At 46.0% G+C, this 26,820-nt stretch overlaps 1 protein-coding gene across 2 annotated transcripts; it reads left to right on the top strand.

The window, feature by feature from the left end:
- Positions 1-26,820, top strand: LOC109874506 (NAD kinase). Of its 2 annotated transcripts, XM_020466426.2 has the most exons (12): positions 1-234; positions 741-1,004; positions 1,423-1,506; positions 6,521-6,650; positions 6,984-7,092; positions 7,242-7,327; positions 11,676-11,778; positions 11,890-12,095; positions 16,230-16,329; positions 16,435-16,592; positions 19,305-19,387; positions 19,573-26,820. In XM_020466426.2, the coding sequence occupies exons 2-12, from the start codon at positions 742-744 to the stop codon at positions 19,733-19,735; spliced, it is 1,485 nt and encodes a 494-aa protein (XP_020322015.1). In that variant the 5' UTR covers positions 1-234; position 741; the 3' UTR covers positions 19,736-26,820. The 2 variants fall into 2 exon arrangements, with proteins under 2 accessions (XP_020322015.1, XP_020322016.1); XM_020466427.2 differs by lacking the exons at positions 1-234; positions 741-1,004; positions 1,423-1,506 and adding an exon at positions 6,192-6,320 and having other exon boundaries at positions 19,573-19,894.

The following is a 26,820-nucleotide window of genomic DNA, read 5'->3' as shown; positions in this document are numbered from 1 at the left end:
AGTTTTCCGAATGGCTTCCACTGCGCATGTACCTTTATGTTTTGATTCTGTCAACTGATGTTCTGATAGCTAGCTAGGTTAAGCTTTGCAAGTAAAATCACAGACACACAATTAGCATTATAACATTAGCCCTTGACCAGCTACTAGTATTTCATCAGATTCGTTTGCTATTCAACCCGTGGAAGCTAACACAGCGCTGATGATGTCGTAAGGAGAGCTGTTTAGCAACTCAAGGTAGCTACAGTAGCTTAGACAACTTTACCAGGTTTATTTGCTAGCTAGTTAACTAAACTTAGTCCAGTTGACCTTTCATTGGCATTAAACCATTGTTAGCCATGTCTTGTTAGTCCGTGCTTTTCTTTGTTTAGAAGGCTGGCGTGCTAAGGTTACAGGAGTGTAGGCTTTAAACAAGTTGAGATTTTGGCTAAAGCTGGCCTGCTTAGATAGCTAACTAGCTAACTTACCTAACCAGCTAGCAATTTTATCCAGTTATCAAGACTAGCTATAGCCCAAAGGCCAGCATTTGGCGATATTGAAACGGCTCAATACTAGCCTTTGGGCTAGTCTAGCTATATAATTAGACAGGTCATGTGTTGATAGTGTTTATATATTTGCCCTGTAAATCCAATGTGCATGGTTTTGTTAACTATGTTGTTGTGACACTAGTCACTCTGCTGCAGCATGTGGTCATCCAGAGATATTTACAGTTTCAACCCCGGTTTATGTGTGTGTTCCTACAGGATGGAGGGTCAAGAGTCATCCTGTTCCTCAGCTACACCAGAGAGAAGCTCCAACACTCCAGAACCAGTCAGGTCCTCGACCTCCAAACACAGGAAGTCACCTAAGAGACGACGGGAGGAGAAGAGGTCCCAATGCCACCATCAGGATGACCAGGAACACCTGTTGCTGCCCGATGGCGAGCAAATCAGGTTGCCGGGCCAACACGAACACTCCGAGCCCTCTGGGTCTTCGACGGCAGAGATGGCAGAGACCTCCCCTAAGAGGTGCGTGTCTGAGAGCCGCAGGTAGCCTGGGACAGTAGTCTCTTTCAGTAGCTGCTTGGTGTGCTGTCTTGTGTCTAGGATTTGTCAAGACAGCACAAAAAGATCTGGGACCAGGCTAACATGAGACTACTGGGATAATAATACCATTATAGCTACAGTACTGCCTTAGGGTAGCTAGCTGGACATGCCATAGCCACAGTACTGCCTTATGGTAGCTAGCTGAACATGCTCTCTGTCTGTCTCGCTCTCGCTTTTGCTCTCTCTTGCTTTTGCTCTCTCTTGCTTTTGCTCTCTCTTGCTTTTGCTCTCTCTTTGGCTCTCTCTCTGTCTGTCTTTGTCTGTCTTTCGCTCTGTCTGTCTGACCCTCTCTTTTCTCTCTCGCTCACTGTCTGACTGTCCTCTTTTCTACCTCCTACAGGAGAGCTCACTTTCTCCATGGACCATATCCTGCTACTCACTTTGGACCCAAAGCCTGTATTCTTCCTAACCCAACCTCCGTCATGTAAGTCATTGGTGTGGGAACTTCATTGCACTTACATTACACACTGTCTGGAATTTGTTCCCCTCTCTGTCTTTGTTATTTTAGTTGCATCATTTGGCATTGAATCCTTATGTAACTGTCCCAGTATCAGCAGGTAAGATGAGCATTAAGGACAGGACTGTGATTGGGTAGTAGTGTCCTATTGATATTTAAGGACAGGACTGTGATTGGGTAGTAGTGTCCTATTGAGATTTAAGGACAGGACTGTGATTGGGTAGTAGTGTCCTGTGAAACGGTACTGTGAGTCAGAACACCTAGGGTACTTAGTTGCAGAGGGTCTAGCTTATGGCTGTTTCATTGACCTTATTACCACGTACACCGGCTGTCATGACCGCAGTAAAATTCCACGTGACTGTTGAGTTACAGTAATCTCTTTTTATGCACTCTGGACATGCTGTGGTAGTACCCAACTGGCTAACACCCATCAGGTCACTAATGGCCTGATACTCAGCTCTCTATTGTCCCTCTAACCACTCGGATATCAATGAAAATCACATCAAACACTTATCAATACATTATCATGCTTTTAAAACTCACCTCACTGTGATGATCAATTTGAAGATAGAGGTTCAACAGGTCCCAATGCCAACTGAGTGGAACACATGGTCGTTGTGGATGTTTCAAAGCCTAACAACGAAACATAGCTTACTGCATATTACACACGGCAGAAAAACACAACAGATTTAAGATGTCTTTGGTACATAATTGGGTCTAGCCTATACTCCAACAGTAAACTAATTCTAGTAATGGCCTTTTGACTGTGGACTGTGTTATTATGCATACTGAATGGACTGGTTACCTTATGCCATTGGGCATATTTCATATTTTCATAATTAATAGGCTACATGTTACCTTTTAGCTACAGAATACCTCACTACCATGCGTTTCCATCTTCTCCTCTTTCCTTCATTCCTTTCTCCAGCGCGCAGACAGAGGGGTTGTCAAACAGTTTGATGAAATATCTTTAGTTGTGAAAACGTGTTACTATCGATGTTCCTGAACAGATTTCAGTTGGTTTCCCAAATGAAGCACTGGCTATCTTCAGGAACAGGGTTGGAGAGCCCATGGCATACAGAGCACTGGCTATCTTCAGGAACAGGGTTGGAGAGCCCATAGCATACAGAGTACTGGCTAGCTTCAGGAACAGGGTTGGAGAGCCCATGGCATACAGAGTACTGGCTAGCTTCAGGAACAGGGTTGGAGAGCCCATGGCATACAGAGTACTGGCTAGCTTCAGGAACAGGGTTGGAGAGCCCATGGCATACAGAGTTTGGGTGGAATATCACCTGTCGCACAGCAAGTGGCTGCATGCTCCTACTCGGCATGATTGGAAAACAAACTGGTGGGAAAGCAGCCTCCGTTCACTATTTGAGTGCATACAGAGGACATGTTTCCCCCTCCCTGCCCCTCTTCCTGTACAGAGGACATGTTTCCCCTGCCCCTCTTCCTGTACAGAGGACATGTTTCCCCCTCCCTGCCCCTCTTCCTGTACAGAGGACATGTTTCCCCCTCCCTGCCCCTCTTCCTGTACAGAGGACATGTTTCCCCCTCCCTGCCCCTCTTCCTGTACAGAGGACATGTTTCCCCCTCCCTGCCCCTCTTCCTGTACAGAGGACATGTTTCCCCCCCCTGCCCCTCTTCCTGTACAGAGGACATGTTTCCCCCTCCCTGCCCCTCTTCCTAGCCTAGTAGCCTAGTGGTTAGAGCGTTGGACTAGTAACCGGAAGGTTGCGAGTTCAAACCCCCGAGCTGACAAGGTACAAATCTGTCGTTCTGCCCCTGAACAGGCAGTTAACCCATTGTTCCCAGGCCGTCATTGAAAATAAGAATATGTTCTTAACTGACTTGCCTGGTTAAATAAAGGTAAAATTTAAATTAAATTCCTGTACAGAACATGTTTCCCCCTCCCTGCCCCTCTTCCTGTACAGAGGACATGTTCCCCCCCCCTGCCCCTCTTCCTGTACAGAGGACATGTTCCCCCCTCCCTGCCCCTCTTCCTGTACAGAGGACATGTTTCCCCCCCCCTGCCCCTCTTCCTGTACAGAGGACATGTTTCCCCCCCCCCTGCCCCTCTTCCTGTACAGAGGACATGTTTCCCCCCCCCCTGCCCCTCTTCCTGTACAGAGGACATGTTTCCCCTCTTCCTGTACAGAGGACATGTTTCCCCCCCCCCCCCTGCCCCTCTTCCTGTACAGAGGACATGTTCCCCCCCCCCCCCCCTGCCCCTCTTCCTGTACAGAGGACATGTTTCCCCCCCCCCCCCCCTGCCCCTCTTCCTGTACAGAGGACATGTTTCCCCCCCCCCTGCCCCTCTTCCTGTACAGAGGACATGTTTCCCCCCCCCCCCCCTGCCCCTCTTCCTGTACAGAGGACATGTTTCCCCCCCCCCTGCCCCTCTTCCTGTACAGAGGACATGTTTCCCCCCCCCCCTGCCCCTCTTCCTGTACAGAGGACATGTTTCCCCCCCCCCCCCCTGCCCCTCTTCCTGTACAGAGGACATGTTTTCCCCCCCCCTCCCTGCCCCTCTTCCTGTACAGAGGACATGTTTCCCCCCCCCCCCCCCTGCCCCTCTTCCTGTACAGAGGACATGTTCCCCCCCCCCCCCCCCTGCCCCTCTTCCTGTACAGAGGACATGTTTCCCCCCCCCCCCCTGCCCCTCTTCCTGTACAGAGGACATGTTCCCCCCCCCCCCTGCCCCTCTTCCTGTACAGAGGACATGTTTCCCCCCCCTCCCTGCCCCTCTTCCTGTCCATTTGATAATGGCCCATTCTAAATCATAACTTTTAAGAGATCTGATTTTTTTTGTTTGACTACTTTGCTACAATGACACACTTAGTTATCTACCCACCTCGTTCCTCTCTTTTAGCATGTACACGTAGTAAGTACACCATCATGCTTTAGGGATACGTGTCTCTTCAGCTTCCATTATGATTATTTAGTTGTGGACATTACATCACCACATTCCCTCTCTTGCTTTTTGGTCCTCATCTTTGTAAGTCACCTTGATTTTAGCACTGCGTGTTCTATTAGTTACTTTATGAAATATTTAGTGAACTCCATGACAGTAGTTGGAGCAAGGGGCTATAGCAGCACACAAGTAGAGGAGAAGTACATGCTGGGCTGGGCATGCCCTGAGCTAGTGAAAGCACTACTGGAGTGAAATTGGAGCGGGCGAGAAGGCCGACCTTTGGGAATCACGCTCCAGTCAAATTGGGCGCGCTCCTCAAGCTCCACTCGCATACTCTGCCACTGGCATGTTTAAGAAGTGTGCTCTTCACGGGTGAATCCCCGTTTCAACTGTACCGGGCATTTGCCAGACAGCGTGTATGGCGTCGTGTGGGCAAGCGGTTTGCTGATGTCAACGTTGTGAACAGACTGCCCCATGGTGGCAGTGGGATCATGGGATGGGCAGGCATAAGCTACAGAATAACAAACACAAATGCATTTTATCGATGGAAATTTTAATACACAGAGATACCGTGATGAGATCCTCAGGCCCATTGTCGTGCCATTTATCCACCGCCATCACCTCATGTTTCAGCACGATAATGCACAGCCTAATGTCGCAAGGATCTGTACACAATTCCTGGAAGCTGAAAATGTCCCAGTTCTTCCATGGCTTGCATACTCACCAAACTGTCACCCATTGAGCCTGTTTGGGATGCTCTGGATCGACGTCTACAACAGCATGTTCCAGTTCCCGACAAAATTCATCAACTTTGCACAGCCGTTGTAGAGGAGTGGGACAGCCTTCCACAGGCCACAATCAACAGCCTGATCAGCTCTATGCGAAGGAGATGTCGTGCTGCATGAGGGAAATGGTGGTCACACCAGATACTGACTAGTTTTCTGTCCACGCCCCTACCCTTTATTTATTTATTAATATGTTTGTTATAAAGGTATCTGTGACCAACAGATTCATATCTGTATTCCCAGTCATGTGAAGTCCATAGATTAGGACCTATTGAATTTTAAAAAATGGACTGATTTACTTATATGAACTATAACTCAGTTAAACTGTTAATTGTTGTATGTTGCATGTATTGTGTTTCAGTGTATGTTTTGATTTCTAAGGTTTGTATCATTCACAGCTAAAGTTGCCAAATAACTCTAAATCTAGTATATTGGACCTGTTTCAAATGATCACCTTTAAGCTCAACAGGAAACATTTCCTTTTGATTCTATTCTACCAAGTTCAATTATATTCATCTTACTTTAACATCATATAATATTATAATAATGGAACAGATATATCTTGTCTGCTAGATGAACTACAGCCTCGGCTGCCATTGGCATGGTGCATAGCCAGATAACATACAGTCTGTTCTTCTGAAACACGTTGTCTTCGTATCATAATGTTTCTTTAGACCTGCCTAAAATAATGGATTTATTATGACGGTGTATATCAAATTGATTTATTATACTTAAAAAAAAATGTAGATGTTTCAAAAGCGTGCATTAGTGGCTTGTAGGAGGCTTGTATGAGTGCCAGCCTGGAGATGCGGAATTTGCTTATGTTAATAAACTGTTAATTACCATGACACAGGCATGCTTTTGCATGACAATAACACCTACTCTACATAGACACACTGTCCATCTAGACAGTAAAGATAAATAATCAACCCTGGGATCTGGTGAGACTGAGTAGCTGTGGAGTTTGGACTTCGTTATCTAATTCTGTATTTACCATGTTAATGAATGACTGTTCAGAACAGCTTTTGAATTTTTGAAATGAGGGATTATCTTCAGTGCAACCACCGGACGTCGTTTAAATGGTAACAAAAAGGAAATTCAAGACTAGTTAGAAAAATGTATTTTTGGTAAAGGGGAATATGGAATCGGCCAATGGAAGTGTGTGTGTGTGTAGCTGTACTGTTCTGTGCCTGATGTTGTGAGGCGAACTGTAAAATGTATAAATAAATGTAGACTACTTTTTAATGAAGTTTGATTGTTTGTGTGTCGTCGTCGTCCTCAGGCACATCCAGGATCCGGCCAGTCAGCGCCTGACATGGAACAAACCACCAGTCAACGTTTTAGTCATCAGGAAGATACGAGACGAGAGCCTGGTAGAACCATTCAAAGAACTCTGCCACTTCCTCGTTGAGGTACTATATCATAGAGCTGAAGTGTGTGTGGTTCTGTGTGAGTGTGTGCATGTGCTTACACGTTGTTGTTTATGATGCGTTTGAATAGGAGCTATGTACATTATCAATGGTGAATCTATAGAGATCAATGCAGTTTTATAAAATATTTATCTTGGTGGAAGCATGCAGTCCCAGAATTGAATGAAAGCATGAATTTTGTAGTCTTGTCTTGTCTCATACATGCTTCACTAGGATGATATCAGACTGTTGGGTCCGAATCAGATCTAGGGTTGTGTTGAGCTTTCTATTCAGTATTGAGTAAGTAAAGTGACGTTCCATTTCCATGTGCTTCAGGAGAAGGGTATGCTGGTGTTTGTGGAGAGGAGGGTGGTGGCTGACGTCTCCCTGACTACGGACGAGACCTTCGCCACAATCCGAAAACAACTCTGTACCTTTAGAGAAGGTAACAGACACACACACACCATCTCTCATTGCATAACATCCACCCAGCAGTGTGTCAGATCCATTCCCCTTCAGTAAACGTGTGGATTGGGTCACATGGCTACAACGTATATAGTTCTACTGAATTGCTGACCTGTGTTTCCTGTCCAGGTTATGATGACATCTCTCACTGTATTGACCTCATCATCTGTCTGGGAGGAGACGGGACTCTACTCTACGCCTCCTCTCTCTTCCAGGTACCCACTAACACATACATTACACCAGGGGTGGGCAACCCTGTTCCTGGGCAACCCTGTTCCTGGGCAACCCTGTTCTTAGAGTGCCTCAGGTACGGCAGGATTTTGTTCAAACTAGGCACTGTCGTGTCTTTGGCTCTGCCGGATTAAGTGATATGACATGCTATTCTATAAAATAATTTATCCGTAATTAATATCACCTGATTGAGCTAATCATGTAAATGTAATTAACTAGAGAGTCGGGCACCACGAAATAATATTTATAGAGCTGTTATCTTCTGAATAAACTCTTAAAGACCTAGTAATATTTTACATCAATAGCAGTCAATATTAATCTTCATCTTACTTCAGTCTCATCTGAAAGTTGTAAATTCTTGGTTATCTGCAAGAACCCTGGCTAACAATTTGAATCAGCAATACAAAATTGGGTTTAATTATTTATTTACTAAATACCTAACTAATCACACAGAATTCACATACACACAATTAATCATAACTTGATTACAAATTACGTCATAAAGGAAAACGTCCCTAGAGGGCGGAACAGCTATGACAGCTGGTTACACAAAAGAAAAGGGGCTGGGTTTGAGTGAAAGAGCAAGAAGACTGAGGAACAAAGGGTGAAGCCATGCTATCGTAAATACAGTATTTTATGCATTCTAAATTACCGCCCATTTGGAAAAGGAAAATGCAATAAATATCTACTCTGAGCTGCACTTCAGTAGGTTGGTGGTAGATGGAAGGCCGTGTTGCCAAACCGAGTCACCTGTCCTTTGAAGAATGTCTCTGGTTGTCAATTGGATACGTTGTTGTAACGTCGTTGTGTGGTAGACGGGATACTCTGTCTGTTCCTTCCTAACCTGCGTTTGCAGCTGCGGTCGCTAACTCAACAGCTAGGAGGTATCACTTCTGTAGTGAATAAGAGTTCAAAGTTCATACCATTCGCAACCAAAGCTCATGCTGATGTTGGCTTCGTTCTGTAGTTATTATCTGAACCATTCTGACATCGGACCGTCGCCCTCATATCCTCGGAACAGGGAGTTTTATTGTCGTCAAGGGCTTTATATAGGAAGGGAGAAAAGGGGTGTGTGTCATAGTTTACAACCTCTCTCTTCACGTGGGTGGCCAATGAGTGAGCAGCAATATCTTATGAAAACCCACATCTCACATTTTAGAAGCTAAAATCACATTTCATCCCATTACAAATAATTTCATATTCAAACATTTAAATTGAAAAATTCCATGTGAATCCAATAACTCTGATGTGTAGACTTTCCACTGTAGAGTTTATGTCATCTTATCATTGATGAGAATGTCTCCGATGACAACCGAACCGACATCATATTCATTAAGTTCCACCGCATATGTTCAATTGGTCGCATTGTCAGAATATAGTTCATTTACCCCCACATTCCGACGTTCCCAGAATCTCTGTTAACCAAGGGGTTTGCAAATGTCACATCAGTAGGGTAGAGAGGAAAAAGGGGGGGAAGAGGTATTTATGACTGTTAAAAACCTACCCCCCCCCCAGGCCAACGTCATGACAGCACCATACCTGACCAGCTAGTTGATCAGTTCAGTGATTGCCTAAATTGAACACACCTGGTCTTCCAGGTCAGTTAAACCAAAAACATGAAGTTCCTGCGTCCCTCCAGGACCAGGGTTGCCAAGCCCTGCTCTACAGTTTGGGGGGGGGGGATCTCTGTACTCAGAAACAAGGTCAGTATAACAGGGGAGCCAAGCCCTGCTCTACAGGTTGGGGGGGGGGGGGGGGGGGGGAGATCTCTGTACTTAGAAACAAGGTCAGTATAACAGGGGAGCCAAGCCCTGCTCTAAAGTTTGGGAGGGGGGGGGGGATCTCTGTACTCAGAAACAAGGTCAGTATAACAGGGGAGCCAAGCTCTGCTCTACAGTTTGGGAGGAGGGGGGGGATCTCTGTACTCAGAAACAAGGTCAGTATAACAGGGGAGCCAAGCCCTGCTCTACAGTTTGGGAGGGGGGGCGGGGGTGGATCTCTGTACTCAGAAACAAGGTCAGTATAACAGGGGAGCCAAGCTCTGCTCTACAGTTTGGGAGGGGGGGGGGGGGGGGAGAGAATCTCTGTACTCAGAAACAGGGTCAGTATAACAGGGGAGCCAAGCTCTGCTCTACAGTTTGGGAGGGGGGGCGGGGGTGGATCTCTGTACTCAGAAACAAGGCCAGTATAACAGGGGAGCCAAGCTCTGCTCTACAGTTTGGGAGCGGGGGCGGGGGTGGATCTCTGTACTCAGAAACAAGGTCAGTATAACAGGGGAGACAACACAGCTTTTGTTCCAGCTCTGATCTAACAGTGGTTTTAAAAAGGAACTCAGTTCAGCTTTAAACTTTCTCTTGAAAGTTGTAATAGTAGACGGCACAAGGTGCCATTTCTAAATTGGGTAGTGCATCATCAGTTCCTCTTGTCATGTCAGTCATTGTCGACCTTAGAGAGATATTTATAACTTGTCAGAAAGGTCAACTAGACCATGTCAACTGTTTTTTAGCCCATAGATATTGTTGTAATTTCTTTGTCACTCAAATATCACACAAATACACATTAGACATGGAAAAATGTATAGAATTGCAAGAGAATTTGCTTTAAACTGGAAGAAAAAAATTGCACCCCATTTAAACAATTTTTATTATTTTTTTTATTAAAGTGAAAATTGTAGGCAATAATCTTTTAAACCTGCAAAATGTTCTCTCCACCAACAGAGGGGTGTGAACAGTTTGAGTCATGAACGGTGCTTGTGCCAATAGAAGTAGACGTGGCGGGGTGCGCGGGGGGAGATGTTCCCCAATGCTGGAAGGGGGGCCCCGAGTGAAAAAGTTTGGGATCCCCTGTTCCAACACGCCTGCTTATTCTAACCAGAGTCTTGTACTTGCCTGGCTCAGAGCAGGCTGGCTGCATGTGTTTGGTCTGTCTGTGGCATTTGAGGCAGTGTTTGGATTTGTCATCTCCATGTTAATCATCATCATCGCCACTGTCATCATACTTGGAACAGAACAGAATGATGTGATTTAGAGGTTTCCGTTTTCATTGGCCAGACTTGTGTGCGTTCCAAATTGACCCTCAGTACCTACATAGCGCACTACTTTTAACCAGGGCCCATAGAGGAACCAACATGACCATAGAGGACAGGCTCATTGGAATGGAACCAACATGACCATAGAGGACAGGCTCATTGGAATGGAACCAACATGACCATAGAGGACAGGCTCATTGGAATGGGACCAACATGACCATAGAGGACAGGCTCATTGGAATGGGACCAACGTGACCATAGAGGACAGGCTCATTGGAATGGAACCAACATGACTTGGCTTCCATTCCAGCCATTACAATGAGCCTGTCCTCTATGGTCATGTTGGTTCCATTCCAATGAGCCTGTCCTCTATGGTCACGTTGGTTCCATTCCAATGAGCCTGTCCTCTATGGTCATGTTGGTCCCATTCCAATGAGCCTGTCCTCTATGGTCATATTGGTTCCATTCCAATGAGCCTGTCCTCTATGGTCATGTTGGTTCCATTCCAATGAGCCTGTCATGTTGGTCCCATTCCAATGAGCCTGTCCTCTATGGTCACGTTGGCTCCATTACAATGAGCCTGTTCTCTATGGTCATGTTGGTTCCATTACAATGAGCCTGTCCTCCATGGTCACGTTGGTCCCATTCCAATGAGCCTGTCCTGTTGGTTCCATTCCAATGAGCCTGTCCTCTATGGTCACGTTGGCTCCATTACAATGAGCCTGTCCTCTATGGTCATGTTGGTTCCATTCCAATGAGCCTGTTCTCTATGGTCATGTTGGTTCCATTACAATGAGCCTGTTCTCTATGGTCATGTTGGTTCCATTACAATGAGCCTGTCCTCCCACCAGCCTCCTCTGTCTGGAACTGAAAAGGAGGACAGATGCTTTATTCTCATTCATATTTCCAGTATGTTATAGCTACAATTACATTTGTCAGTTAGCCGAGGCTCTTATCCCTAATTACTCCTGTAAGAGCTCTGGATATGTGCCTTGCTCAAGGGGACATGGACCAACAGTCTTAACTGTGTTTTACTATGTTTTACTCTCACTCTCCCTCACTCTCTCTCTCTCCCTCACTCTCTCTCCCTCACTCTCCCTCTCCCTCCCTCCCTCCCTCACTCTCCCTCTCCCTCCCTCCCTCACTCTCTCTCTCCCTCTCCCTCACTCACTCTCTCTCTCCTCCCTCACTCTCTCTCTCCTCCCTCACTCTCTCTCTCCTCCCTCACTCTCTCTCCCTCCCTCACTCTCTCTCTCCCTCACTCACTCACTCTCTCTCTCTTTCTCCCCCCCCCCCTCTCTCAGGGCAGTGTTCCTCCAGTTATGGCGTTCCATCTGGGTTCTCTGGGTTTTCTGACACCGTTTAAGTTTGAATCATACAAGACAGAGGTGGCTAAAGTTTTTGAAGGTAGAGGATTCCTTTCAAATAAAAATTAAATAGCGCTGTCAATTAGTGATATATCTGCCAGTTCATGATCCGATGGATGTCTTTGTGTGTGTCTGTTTGTGTGTGTACCAGGTAATGCAGCCATCACACTGCGTAGTCGTCTGAAGGTGAAGGTGGTGAAGGACATGCTCCAGAGGACAGGCCAGCCAGGCCAGCAGCAGTACCAGGGGTCTGGGGGCCAAGGCCAAGCTGGGGGCCAGCCGGACACAGAGCATAATGGCCTGCTGCCCCATGGACACGCCAACAGCGAGGCTGGGAACATTACCCTACAGATGCAGGTGAGATTCAATCCCTAACCCCTAGCTCCAAACCCTTTTGCACTAGCCCCTACTCCCTAGCAGGGCTCCAAATTAAGGGGGTCCCGGGGATGATGATAATCTCTGGTACAGTTCAAAACAGACATTGGGACCGTTGCGGGACGATAGGCCAGACAAATATAAAATGCATACAACAGTGGTTCCTTATTAAAATGTTTACACAAACACGAGGCTGCTGAAACAGATCACGTTGTGTTTCACTTGTCTCGGGCCATATGCGTGAATGTTCCAAAATACTATTACGAGAGAAGACCATTCTCAAACAAGCACCTGATGCGAGCCGTTTTTATAACGCGACAGAGTTTGATATACAGCCTAATGGTACAAATGTAACGGATGTGAAACAGCTAGCTTAGTTAGCGGTGGTGCGCGTTAAATAGCGTTTCAATCGGTGACGTCACTTGCTCCGAGACCTTGAAGTAGTAGTTCCCCTTGCTCTGGCTTTTGTGGAGCGATGGGTAACGATGCTTCGTGGGTGACTGTTGTTGATGTGTGCAGAGGGTCCCTGGTTCGCGCCCGGGTCGGGGCGAGGGGACGGTCTAAAGTTATACTGATACACAAACATAGTGGGAATTTCTAAAGATTCACCGGCGTATTTCTATGGTGGGATTTTGGCTGTAGCCTATTAAAAGCAAGAGACCATGTCTGTATGTGGCTTTATTCACTCAACATTTTTATATTTACATTGTTTGCAAATTGATATGTGTGCACGTATTAATACCAAAATAACATGCAAAACGATAAAAAAATATATATATATATATATATATAAATACAAAAAATAGGCAAAAAAAACCAAAGCTGAACAGGTGGGTGGTCGCCACTGAAATTGACATGGAATTTTATGATTTGTTCTTATCGTTTTAACGAAAAACTGGATGGCAGCCTCAAATCTTTTGTATACCACCCCTACCTTGTCACAACACAACTGATTTGCTCAAATGAATTAAGAAGGAAAGAAATTCCACAAATTAACTTTTAACAAGGCACACCTGTTAATTGAAATGCATTCCAGGTGACTACCTCATGAAGCTGGTTGATAGAATGTGCAAAGTGGTCAAGGCAAAGGGTAGCTACTTTGAAGAATTGAAAAATATATTTTGATTTGTTTAACACTATTTTGGTTACTACATGATTCCATATGTGTTATTTCATAGTTTTGATGTCTTCACTATTAGTCTACAATGTATAAAATAGCAAAAATAAAGAACCTTGAATGAGTAGGTGTGTCCAACTTTTGACTGGTACTGTACACACTTTCTTTTAGCAAAACAGTTGGGGCTCAAACGATTATTCTGATTCTGATTATTCTGTTAAAAAAAAAAAATATATATATATTTATCCTTTTATTTAATTGGGCAAGTCAGTTAAGAACAAATTCTTATTTATAATGAGGGCCTACCCCGGCCAAACCCAGACGACACTGGGCCAATTGTGCGCCGCCATATGGGACTCCCAATCACGGCCGGTTGTGATGCAGCCTGGAATCGAACCAGGGTCTGTAGTGACGCCTCTTATCACTGAAATGCAGTGCCTTAGACTGACTGTTGTGCTACTCAGAAGCTCAAATGGGGCAGCTGGTGGTGGAATGTAATGTCTTTAACTGAAGTTTATTCAGGAACCAGTTCACCGAAACATTGTTCTTCTCACTTTGATGTATTGTATACATGTGGTTAACAGGTTCAATTAATCAATTATCATGGTTAATAATGTATGTTTGTCTGTTTTCATTAAGATGCAAAAAAGGGTTTTTCCTAACAAATTATGTTTATGTAATATAGACTGTATCTGTCTCAGAATTACACTAATTATAAAACACTGCAAATGACCCTCTCTCCCTTCCTCCATTTTCTCCTCTCAACCCGTTTTCAAAACATTTTGTCTGGGAGCATCTCCCGGTCTCCATGGCAGCAGTCATAATAAAGCGTGGCTGGCTGGATGTTGAGCCAGTTGCCGTGGTTACGAAGGCGCACCTAGACGGATTCTGACCGCAGACCCTAATGCGCTCGGACAGTTTGTGTGACATACACACTCAATTAAATTCAAGTTGCTTTATTGGCATGACGTAACAATGTACATATTGCCAAAGCTTACTTTGGAAATTAAGTTATTTAAAATTAATTAAAATAATCAAAATTGTCAGTGGTTGAATCATTAACAACAATAATCAAGGGTAAATATAACTACAATGGACAATAACAATGGCAAAGATGAGGTTGGTTGGTCTGTCAGACACTGTCCCTCATCTTATGGCAGGCAGCAATGTAGTGAGCTGCCAACCCACAGCTCTCTGCGTCCTCCCCCAACAGGATGGCTATCCTACTCTCATCAGAGAGGTCTTTGAAACCTTGAATCATTTCACAATGTAGTGAGCTGCCAACCCACAGCTCTCTGCGTCCTCCCCCAACAGGATGGCTATCCTACTCTCATCAGAGAGGTCTTTGAAACCTTGAATCATTTCACAATGTAGTGAGCTGCCAACCCACAGCTCTCTGCGTCCTCCCCCAACAGGATGGCTATCCTACTCTCATCAGAGAGGTCTTTGAAACCTTGAATCATTTCACATTTGGAGAAATTACAGTAATTGTTTTTATATTTTTCTACAAATACAGCTCCGTCTCGGGTTCTGCTGTTGTGCAGTGGTTGCTCAGCCTTTCCTCTACAGGGAGCCAGGTTCTGCTGTTGTGCAGTGGTTGCACAGCCTTTCCTCTACAGGGAGCCAGGTTCTGCTGTTGTGCAGTGGTTGCACAGCCTTTCCTCTACAGTGAGCCAGGTTCTGCTGTTGTGCAGTGGTTGCACAGCCTTTCCTCTACAGTGAGCCAGGTTCTGCTGTTGTGCAGTGGTTGCACAGCCTTTCCTCTACAGTGAGCCAGGTTTTCCTGTGTCTACCCTTCTCAATGGCAAGGCTGTGCTCACTGAGCTTGGACTAATAATGTAGTAGTTTTTAATAATGTCGTTTTTGTTCTGACTATGTTCTGGCCCTGAGGCTTCAGTGTGTTAGTAGAACAGGTTTGTGAACTCAGCCCCAGGACCAGCTGGATGAGGGTCCTGAGGCTTCAGTGTGTTAGTAGAACATGTTTGTGAACTCAGCCCCAGGACCAGCTGGATGAGGGTCCTGAGGCTTCAGTGTGTTAGTAGAACATGTTTGTGAACTCAGCCCCAGGACCAGCTGGATGAGGGTCCTGAGGCTTCAGTGTGTTAGTAGAACAGAATTGTGAACTCAGCCCCAGGACCAGCTGGATGAGGGTCCTGAGGCTTCAGTGTGTTTGTGAACCAGCTGGATGAGGGGACTCTTCTCAGCTCTTGGCATTGCAGGACTTGGTAATGATATGAGAGGAGGTCACTGTAGCTGTTTCCAAAAACTTCATTGCTGATTTTTGAGTTTTTATCATTAATTGTATTTTGGTCTAATTCTGCTCTGCATGCATTGTTTGTTGTTTTCCTCTGGACATGTAGGTGTTCATTTGAGTTTATTTTTGAACCTAAGTAATTGTGTGTTTGTTACTTGAACTCTATGAAGCATTTATTTGGGCTGCAATTTCTGAGGCCAGTAACTCTAATGAACTTATCCTCTGCATCAGAGGTAACTCTGGGTCTTCCTTTCCTGTGGCGGTCCTCATGAAAGCCAGTTTCATCACAGCGCTCGATGGTTTTTGCGACTGCGCTTGAAGAAACTTTCAAAGTTCTTGACATTTTCGGATGGACTGACCTTCATGTCTTTAAGTAATGATGGACTGACCTTCATGTCTTTAAGTAATGGTGGACTGTCATTTCTCTTTGCTTATTTGAGCTGTTCTTGCCATAATATGGACTTTTACCAAATAGGGCTATCTTCTGTATATCTATGCTATAGTATATATGTTATGGATACCACCAGTAAACAGTTGGAGCTAACTAGTAAGCTAATTGACAAATGTTAACTTAGCTAGCTTAACAACATGGTGTTTTTTCATCGTCATATGTTGACAAAGCAATGAATGGTTAGACATGTTATCAAATACTGTCACCTAACTCAGTTTAATCATTAAACCATTATTCCTTGTTTCAAAACTATACTGTTCGAAAACGTGTGTGTGTGTGTGTGTGTGTGTGTAGGTTCTGAATGAGGTGGTGGTGGACCGAGGCCCTTCCTCCTACCTGTCTAATGTTGACCTGTACCTAGATGGACGCCTCATCACCTCTGTACAGGGAGACGGTGAGTACAGGACATGACACAGCTCCACAGTGGTGACGCGAACAAATACTCTTCTGTCTTCAGTACCTATCTCTCTTCTCCCCTCCCTTTCCTCCACCACTCCAGGTGTGATCGTGTCGACCCCTACAGGCAGTACAGCGTATGCAGCAGCAGCGGGAGCCTCAATGATCCATCCTAATGTCCCAGCCATCATGGTCACACCAATCTGCCCACACTCCCTCTCCTTCAGACCCATAGTGGTGCCTGCTGGGGTCGAGCTGATGGTGAGAGGGGAGAGGAGAGGGGAGAGTGGGGAGGAGAGGGGAGAGTGGGGAGGGTTGTAGAGTGTAGGGAGAAGAGGGGAGGGTTGAAGAGCATAGGGAGGAGAGGGGAGAGTGGGGAGGAGAGAGTGGGGAGGGTTGAAGAGAGTAGGGAGGAGAGGGGAGGGTTGTAGAGAGTGGGGAGAAGAGGGGAGAGTGGGGAGGAGAGGGGAGAGTTGAAGAGAGTGGGGAGGAGAGGGAAGAGTGGGGAGGGTTGTAGAGAGTGGAGAGAAGAGGGGAGGGTTGGAGAGTGGGGAGAAGAGGGGAGAGTTGAAGAGAGTGGGGAGGAGAGGGGAGAGTTGAAGAGAGTGGGGAGGAGAGGGGAGAGTTGAAGAGAGTGGGGAGGAGAGGGGAGAGTTGAAGAGAGTGGGGAGGAGAGGGGAGAGTTGAAGAGAGTGGGGAGGAGAGGGGAGAGTTGAAGAGAGTGGGGAGGAGAGGGGAGAGTGGGGAGGAGAGGGGAGAGTTGAAGAGAGTGGGGAGGAGAGGGGAGAGTGGGGAGAGTTGAAGAGAGTGGGGAGGAGAGGGGAGAGTGGGGAGGGTTGAAGAGCGTGGGGAGAAGAGGGGAGAGTGGGGAGGGTTGAAGAGCGTAGGGAGGAGAGGGGAGAGTGGGGAGGGTTGTAGAGAGTGGGGAGAAGAGGGGAGAGTGGGGGAGGAGAGGGGAGAGTGGGGAGGGTTGAAGAGAGTAGGGAGGAGAGGGGAGAGTGGGGAGGGTTGAAGAGAGTAGGGAGGAGAGGGGAGAGTGGGGAGGGTTGAAGAGAGTAGGGAGGAGAGGGGAGAGTGGGGAGGGTTGAAGAGAGTGGGGAGAAGAGGGGAGAGTGGGGAGGGTTGAAGAGAGTGGGGAGAAGAGGGGAGGGTTGAAGAGATTAGGGAGAAGAGGGGAGAGTGGGGAGGGTTGTAGAGAGTAGGGAGGAGAGGGGAGATTGGGGAGGGTTGAAGAGAGTGGGGAGAAGAGGGGAGGGTTGAAGAGAGTAGGGAGAAGAGGGGAGAGTGGGGAGGGTTGTAGAGAGTGGGGAGAAGAGGGGAGAGTGGGGAGGGTTGAAGAGAGTGGGGAGGGTTGAAGAGAGTGGGGAGGGTTGAAGAGAGTGGGGAGGAGAGGGGAGATTGGGGAGGGTTGAAGAGAGTGGGGAGAAGAGGGGAGAGTGTGGAGGGTTGAAGAGAGTAGGGAGGAGAGGGGAGAGTGGGGAGGGTTGTAGAGAGTGGGGAGAAGAGGGGAGAGTGGGGAGGAGAGGGGAGAGTGGGGAGTGTTGAAGAGAGTAGGGAGGAGGGAGGAGAGGGGAGAGTGGGGAGGGTTGAAGAGAGTGGGGAGGGTTGAAGAGAGTGGGGAGGGTTGAAGAGAGTGGGGAGGAGAGGGGAGATTGGGGAGGGTTGAAGAGAGTGGGGAGAAGAGGGGAGAGTGTGGAGGGTTGAAGAGAGTAGGGAGGAGAGGGGAGAGTGGGGAGAAGAGGGGAGAGTGGGGAGGAGAGGGGAGAGTGGGGAGTGTTGAAGAGAGTAGGGAGGAGGGAGGAGAGGGGAGAGTGGGGAGGGTTGAAGAGAGTAGGGAGGAGAGGGGAGAGTGGGGAGGGTTGTAGAGAGTGGGGAGAAGAGGGGAGAGTGGGGAGGAGAGGGGAGAGTTGAAGAGAGTGGGGAGGGGAGAGTGGGGAGGGTTGAAGAGAGTGGGGAGAAGAGGGGAGGGTTGAAGAGAGTAGGGAGAAGAGGGGAGAGTGGGGAGAAGAGGGGAGAGTGGGAGGAGAGGGGAGAGTTGAAGAGAGTGGGGAGGGGAGAGTGGGGAGGGTTGAAGAGAGTGGGGGGAGAGTGGGGAGGGTTGAAGAGAGTGGGGAGAAGAGGGGAGAGTGGGGAGGGTTGAAGAGAGTGGGGAGAAGAGGGGAGGGTTGAAGAGTGGGGAGAGTGGGGAGGGTTGAAGAGAGTGGGGGGGGGAGTGGGGAGGGTTGAAGAGAGTGGGGAGAAGAGTGGGGAGGGTTGTAGAGAGTGGGGAGAAGAGGGGAGAGTGGGGAGGGTTGTAGAGAGTGGGGAGAAGAGGGGAGAGTGGGGAGGAGAGGGGAGGATTGAAGAGAGTAGGGAGGAGAGGGGAGAGTGGGGAGGGTTGTAGAGAGTGGGGAGAAGAGGGGAGAGTGGGGAGGAGAGGGGAGAGTGGGGAGGGTTGAAGAGAGTGGGGAGAAGAGGGGAGGGTTGAAGAGAGTGGGGAGGAGAGGGGAGAGTGGGAGGGTTGAAGAGAGTGGGGAGGAGAGGCGAGAGTGGGGAGGGTTGAAGAGAGTGGGGAGAAGAGGGGAGGGTTGAAGAGTGGGGAGAAGAGGGGAGGGTTGAAGAGAGTGGGGAGAAGAGGGGAGAGTGGGGAGGGTTGAAGAGAGTGGGGAGAAGTGGGGAGAGTGGGGAGGGTTGAAGAGAGTGGGGGAGAAGAGGGGAAAGTGGGGAGGGTTGAAGAGAGTGGGAAGAAGAGGGGAGAGTTGAAGAGAGTGGGGAGGGTTGTAAAGAGTGGGGAGAAGAGGGGAAAGTGGGGAAGGTTGAAGAGAGTAGGGAGGAGAGGGGAGGGTTGAAGAGAGTAGGGAGGAGAGGGGAGGGTTGAAGAGAGTAGGGAGGAGAGGGGAGGGTTGAAGAGAGTGGGGAGAAGAGAGGGAGTGGATCTGTCTTATGGATGTGTTGACCTCTTCACCTTGTCTGTCTGTCTCTGTCTGTCTGCAGATCACCCTCTCCCCTGATGCCAGGAACACATGCTGGGTGTCATTCGATGGCAGGAAGAGACAGGAGATCAGCCATGGAGACTGGTAACTTCACTGTCCTTCACCTTACCACCATTTACTACAGTGTAATAGCTTCCACATACTATCAGGTAGAATGGAAGATCCATGCTAGAACACTAATCAACCCTAATCTCCCTTCTATCCCCCTCTTACCACTCCTCTCACCTCCCCTCTTCTCCCCTCACCGTCTCCCCCTACTCTCCCTGCAGTATAAAGATCACTACGTCGTGCTATCCGGTACCATCCATCTGTTGTCATGATCTGGTGTACGACTGGTTTGAGAGCCTGGCTCAGTGTCTGCACTGGAACGTCAGAAAGAAACAAGCTCGTCTGGCTGACGATGTCTCGGACTCCTCAGATACAGAGAACTGAACACAGACAGACAGACACACAAATGTGCACAGGAATTGAAAACACACAAGCACATAAGAATATATACAGTTGAAGTCGGAAGTTTACATACACGTTGGAGTCATTAAAACTTGTTTTTCAACCACTCCACACCACTAGTTTGGCAAGTCGGTTAGGACACCTACTTTGTGCATGACACAAGTAATTTTCCAAACAATTGTTTACAGATTATTTCACGTATAATTCATTGTATTACAATTCCAGTGGGTCAGAAGTTTACATACACTAAGTTGACTGTGCCTTTTAAACAGCTTGGAAAATTCCTGAAAATGATGTCATGGCTTTAGAAGCTTCTGATAGGCTAATTGACATCATTTGAGTCAATTGGAGGTGTACCTGTGGATGTATTTCAAGGCCTACCTTCACACTCAGTGCCTCTTTGCTTGACATCATGGGAAAATCAAAATAAATCAGCCAAGACCTCAGAAAAAAGGCTCATCCTTAGAGCAATTTCCACATTTCTGATGGTACCACATTCATCTGTACAAACAATAGTACGCAAGTATAAACATCATGGGACCACGGAGCCATCATTCCGCTCAGGAAAGAGACGCGTTCTGTCTTCTAGAGATGAACGGACTTGGTGCGAAAAGTGCAAATCAACACCAGAACAACAGCAAAGGACCTTGTGAAGATGCTGGAGGAAACAGGTACAAAAGTATCTATAACAACAGTAAAACGAGTTCTATATCGACATAACCTGAAAGGCCGTTCAGCAATGAAGAAGCCACTGCTCCAAAACCGCCATGAAAAAGCCAGACTACAGTTTGCAACTGCACATGGGGACAAAGATCATGCTTTTGTGGAGAAATGTCCTCTGGTCTGATGAAACAAAAATAGAACTGTTTGGAGGAAAAAGGGGGAGGCTTGTAAACCGAAGTACATCATCCCAACTGTGAAGCACAGGGGTGGCAGCATCATGTTATTGGGGTGCTTTGCTGCAGGAGGGACTGGTGCACTTCACAAAATAGATGGCTTCATGAGGAAAGAAAATAATGTGGATATATTGAAGCAACATCTCAAGACATCAGTCAGGATCAGCCAAGTTAAAGCTTGGTTGCAAATGGGTCTTCCACATGGACAATGGCCCCAAGCATACTTCCAAAGTTGTGGCAAAATGGCTTAAGGATAACAAAGTCAAGGTATTGGCGTGGCCATCACAAAGCCCTGACCTCAATCCTATAGAAAATTTGTGGGCAGAACTGAAAAGGCGTGTGTGTGCAAGGAGGCCTACAAACCTGACTCAGTTACACCAGCTCTGTCAGGAGGAATGGGACAAAATTCACCCAACTTATTGTGGAAGTTTGTGGAAGGCTACCCGAAACGTTTGACCCAAGTTAAACAATTTAAAGGCAATGCTACCAAATACTAATCGAGTGTATGTAAACCTCTGACCCACTGGGAATGTGATGAAAGAAATAAAAGCTGAAATCATTCTCTCTACTGTTATTCTGACATTTCACATTCTTAAAATGAAGTGGTGATCCTAACTGACCTAAGACAGGGAATTTTTACTAGGATTAAATGTCAGGAATTGTGAAACTGAGTTTAAATGTATTTGGCTAAGGTGTATATAAACATCCGACTTCAACTGTATGTGTATATATATATATATAAACAGGTTATGATGCTAACTGATTGATTTTCCTGCGGCCCCTGGCTGGATGATTCAGTTAACATGTAGTGTTATAGTCCTAATCATCACTCTGTTTTAGTGTGCATCTCAATCAGTATCATTCCAAATATTCTGCTTGTCCCTTTAAATGGCTACAGGCCACACAGCTGATCTGGGAGAATGATGAGTATAATAGATGGCTACAGGCCACACAACTGATCTGGGAGAATGAAGAGTAGAATAGATGGCTACAGGTCACACAGCTGATCTGGGAGAATGATGAGTATAATAGATGGCTACAGGTCACACAGCTGATCTGGGAGAATGATGAGTAGAATAGATGGCTACAGGCCACACAGCTGATCTGGGAGAATAATGAGTATAATAGATGGCTCCAGGCCACACAACTGATCTGGGAGAATGAAGAGTAGAATAGATGGCTACAGGTCACACAGCTGATCTGGGAGAATGATGAGTATAATAGATGGCTACAGGTCACACAGCTGATCTGGGAGAATGATGAGTAGAATAGATGGCTACAGGCCACACAGCTGATCTGGGAGAATGATGAGTAGAATAGATGGCTACAGGTCACACAGCTGATCTGGGAGAATGATGAGTGGTGAAGTCCCAAATGGTACCCTATTCTCTATACAGTGCACTTCTTTTGACCAGATTCCTATGGGTCCTGGTAGAAGGTAGTGTTCTGTTAAAAACAAAAATGCTATTGCAACCTCTATGCAATAAGGAATTGAGACCAAAAGCTCAAGAGGAGTTTTGAGTGTTTTTAATACCAAGGATACAGTCAGCTGAGTGCACACATTTAGAAAGATCACAACACAGTTTATACTCTTCCCTTGTAGGCGTCACCTCCCCAGCTATACAGTTTATTATACTCTTCCCTTGTAGGTGTCACCTCCCCAGCTATACAGTTTATTATACTCTTCCCTTGTAGGCGTCACCTCCCCAGCTATACAGTTTATACTCTTCCCTTGTAGGTGTCACCTCCCCAGCTATACAGTTTATTATACTCTTATAGGTGTCACCTCCCCAGCTATACAGTTTATTATACTCTTATAGGTGTCACCTCCCCAGCTATACAGTTTATTATACTCTTATAGGTGTCACCTCCCCAGCTATACAGTTTATTATACTCTTCCCTTGTAGGTGCCACCTCCCCAGCTATACAGTTTATTATACTCTTCCCTTGTAGGTGCCACCTCCCCAGCTATACAGTTTATTATACTCTTCCCTTATAGGTGTCACCTCCCCAGCTATACAGTTTATTATACTCTTCCCTTGTAGGCGTCACCTCCCCAGCTATACAGTTTATTATACTCTTCCCTTGTAGGTGTCACCTCCCCAGCTATACAGTTTATTATACTCTTCCCTTGTAGGTGTCACCTCCCCAGCTATACAGTTTATTATACTCTTCCCTTGTAGGTGTCACCTCCCCAGCTATACAGTTTATTATACTCTTGTAGGTGTCACCTCCCCAGCTATACAGTTTATTATACTCTTGTAGGTGTCACCTCCCCAGCTATACAGTTTATTATACTCTTCCCTTGTAGGCGTCACCTCCCCAGCTATACAGTTTATTATACTCTTCCCTTGTAGGTGTCACCTCCCCAGCTATACAGTTTATTATACTCTTGTAGGTGTCACCTCCCCAGCTATACAGTTTATTATACTCTTCCCTTGTAGGCGTCACCTCCCCAGCTATACAGTTTATTATACTCTTCCCTTGTAGGCGTCACCTCCCCAGCTATACAGTTTATTATACTCTTATAGGTGTCACCTCCCCAGCTATACAGTTTATTATACTCTTCCCTTGTAGGCGTCACCTCCCCAGCTATACAGTTTATTATACTCTTCCCTTGTAGGTGTCACCTCCCCAGCTATACAGTTTATTATACTCTTCCCTTATAGGTGTCACCTCCCCAGCTATACAGTTTAATATACTCTTATAGGTGTCACCTCCCCAGCTATACAGTTTATTATACTCTTCCCTTATAGGTGTCACCTCCCCAGCTATACAGTTTAATATACTCTTCCCTTGTAGCAGTCACCTCCCCAGCTATACAGTTTATGGCCCCAATGAGATTCCCTCCTTTCCCCTGTTGAATGTCCATGGTTCTCTCTTTGTTTAGCCAGATGTCAGAATCGCACGCCGTCCATCTTCTGTTCTGGGCCTGACCCTGCCCTCTGATCCTAGACAATTTCCTCTTATCTGATTAGTTCAACATTTCTAAACTAGCATACACACAGTTTCATGGCCTGAACTCCATTAATACTCGCAGTAATCTTTCACTAAATAGGATACAAACAAACGACAGTTTAACTTGAAACATGTTACACTTTTAATAGAATCCATCAGCAATATATAGGGAATAGACTGCCATTTGGGACCAAAACATAGTGCACTATATAGGGAATAGACTGCCATTAGAGACATAGCCTTACATCAGTCTATTCAGTCCATGTTTCATACTTTAGGTTGACAACAGTTTTCACTAGATGGCCATGCTGCAATGAGAGAAATTCCTGTTCTTCTGTACACTGCAGCATGGCTAGATAGTGACTAGTGTTGAGAATATCACCATAGTGAGCTGATGACCACTAGGAGGAGCCGCTGTAAACTCATTAGACACTTGAGGATACAAAACATTATGAACACCTGCTCTCTCAATGACAGACTGACCAGGTGAATCCAGGTGAAAGCTATGGTCCCTTATTGATGTCACTTGTTAAATCCACTTAAATAAGTGTAGATGAAGGGGAGGAGACAGGTTAAAGAAGGAATTAACTCGATATTAGGAATGTGTTCCTGATCGTATTTACTCTGTGTATGTTCTCCATTTCTTTGTGGTGGTCTAGAGTTGAATCTCAAACAACTTCAATGATCCCTGAAAAGCTGTAGTGCAATGATCAGTCAAAAGGTGTAGCCAGTCCAATATCCCTCAAAAGCTGTAGTCAGTCCAATATCCCTCAAAAGGTGTCGATGAAGTATTATTTGTGTGTCTTTCTAACCTCCTGATGTTAATTCTGTCAGGGTTGGGATCAATTCCATTTCAGTTCAATTCATTCCAATTCCACATTTTCCTCATTGAAAAGCATGGACTAGAATTGGAATCTGCTTTTCAGTGTACTTGTTGGATTGACTGGAATTCAAATGGAATTTGACCCCAACCCTGGTCTCTACATAACAGAGTAGGTCTTCTGTCGTCCGGGCTAGTCAGACACTGCACATCGTACAGAAAATGGAGGCCCATAATGTTGAAGTTTTGTCAATGATTTGTATTTTACCTGACTACTTGTGTAATATTTGTATATTCTGGTCGTAGGGTTTCAAAACTATTTCAACAAGATAAGTGTTTTAATAACCAAACACGGACTTTCATCCCCGATTTCACTGTAGACCAATTATTTAATATTTATTCTGTACATAGATATTATAGTCAATCACCACATTCATTATATTCATATTTACATATAGAGCCTCTAGTTTAAAGGAGATCTTAGTATGTTTAATGGTTGTCTATATTTCATACACGAAAAGGCCACTTTCCTGAATATTTAAAGGGGCAATCTACAGTTGCTAGATTCATTTTTGGACATTTTAAAGTAATGATATAATACCATTTAATTCTAGAAGAATATGACTTTAAAATGCCTCAGGAGCTTAGTTTTACCCCATCAGAACCCAAAATATAAGCTTGTTTTACTCCAATGTTTGTAAACAATGTAAACAAAACACTATATCCTAATGACATGGTGAAAACTTCAATTTTGATGTCATGGATGGTCAGTCCCTGCATCCATATCTCTAGGAATTTGAGTGATTACGTTTCTTCAGCTCAACCCCCCGCTTTTTACCGAAACGGTTGGAGACAAACACTTCGATTTGGTTTCAACTGCTAGATTGGCCCTTTTTAAAGGAGGTAAGATGGAGGAAAGAATTATGACCCTTTATGGTTGGTTACAAGCGTTTCACCATGTTTTTAATGAGATTGTCCCTTACACGCAGTTGTGTTATTGAAGGGTGATTTTGTGTTGAAAATAAAGTACTTTGTGTGCATCACAGGTATGCTGTATGGCCAAAAGCATGTGGACAACCTTTTAAATTAGTGGATTTGGCTATGAACGGGTGTGGCCACCAGCCACACCCGTTCATGACGGGTGTATAAAATAGAGCACACCGACATGCAATCTCCATAGACAAACATTGGCAGTAGAATGGCTATACTGAAGAGCTCAGTGACTCTCAACGTGGCACCCTCATAGGATGCCACCTTTCCAACAAGTCAGTTTGTCAAATTTCTACCCTGCTAGAGCTTCCCCGGTCAACTGTAAGTGCTGTTAGTGTGAAGTGGAAACGTTTAAGAGCAACAATGGCTCAGCCATGAAGTGGTAGGCCACACAAGCTCACAGAATGGGACCGCCAAGTGCTGAAGCCTGTAAAAATCAGTCTGTCCTCGGTTGCAACATTCACTACCGGGTTCCAAACGGCCTCTGGAAGCAACGTCAGCACAATAACTGTTTGTTGGGAGCTTCATGAAATGGGTTTCCATGGCCGAGCAGCCGCACACAAACCTAAGATCACCATGCGCAATGCTAAGCATCAGCTGGAGGGGTGTAAAGCTCGCCACCATTGGACTTTGGAGAAGTGGAAACACGTTCTCTGGAGTGATGAATCACGCTTCACCATCAGGCAGTCTGACGGAGAAATCTGGGTTTGGCGGCTGCCAGGAGAATGCTACCTGCCCGAATGCGTAGTACCAACTAAAGTTTGGTGACGGAGGAATAATGATCTGTGGCTGTTTTCCATGGTTCGGGCTAGGCTCAAATGTTCCAGTGAAGGGAAATCTTAATGCTACAGCATACAGTGACATTCTAGATGATTCTGTGTTTCCAACTTTGGCAGCAGTTTGGGGAATCCTCTTTCCTGTTTCAGCATGACAATGCCCCCGTGCACAAAGCGAGGTCCATACAGAAATGTTTTGTCGAAATCGGTGTGGAATAACTTGACTGGCCTGCGTAGAGCGCTGACCTCAACCCTATCGAACACCTTTGGGATGAACTGGAACGTCGACTGCGAGCCAGGCCTAATCGCCCAACATCCGTGCCCAACCTCACTAATTCTGTTCTGGCTGAATGGAAGCAAGTCCCCAGAACAATGTTCCAACATCTAGTGGAAAGCCTTCCCAGAAGAGTGGAGGCTGTTATAGCAGCAAAGGGGGAGGGGGGGGGGACCAATTCTATATTAATGCCCATGATTGTGGAATGAGATGTTCAACAAGCAGGTGTCCACATACTCTTGGTCATATAGTGTAGACATCTATGATTTTGTTTTAAGATTTGGACTGGTGCGGACCAACCAAAATGTGGTCTTGTTTTGGGGCAGAGCTCATTAAAACAAGGTTATTACATA

Source organism: Oncorhynchus kisutch, linkage group LG30, assembly GCF_002021735.2.
Source record: "Oncorhynchus kisutch isolate 150728-3 linkage group LG30, Okis_V2, whole genome shotgun sequence".
NCBI lineage: Eukaryota > Metazoa > Chordata > Actinopteri > Salmoniformes > Salmonidae > Oncorhynchus > Oncorhynchus kisutch.
Note: the sequence above shows the minus strand (reverse complement) of the source record. Positions and strands in the feature narration are given on the sequence as shown.

What these genes read in the sequence shown, in the direction of transcription:
- LOC109874506 (XM_020466426.2), top strand. Translation starts at nt 742, where the DNA reads ATGGAGGGTCAAGAGTCATCCTGTTCCTCAGCTACACCAGAGAGAAGC. An exon ending in TCTGCCACTTCCTCGTTGAG is followed by an intron (nt 6,651 to 6,983) that starts GTACTATATCAT and finishes CATGTGCTTCAG; the next exon opens with GAGAAGGGTATGCTGGTGTT. An exon ending in GAGATCAGCCATGGAGACTG is followed by an intron (nt 19,388 to 19,572) that starts GTAACTTCACTG and finishes CTCTCCCTGCAG; the next exon opens with TATAAAGATCACTACGTCGT.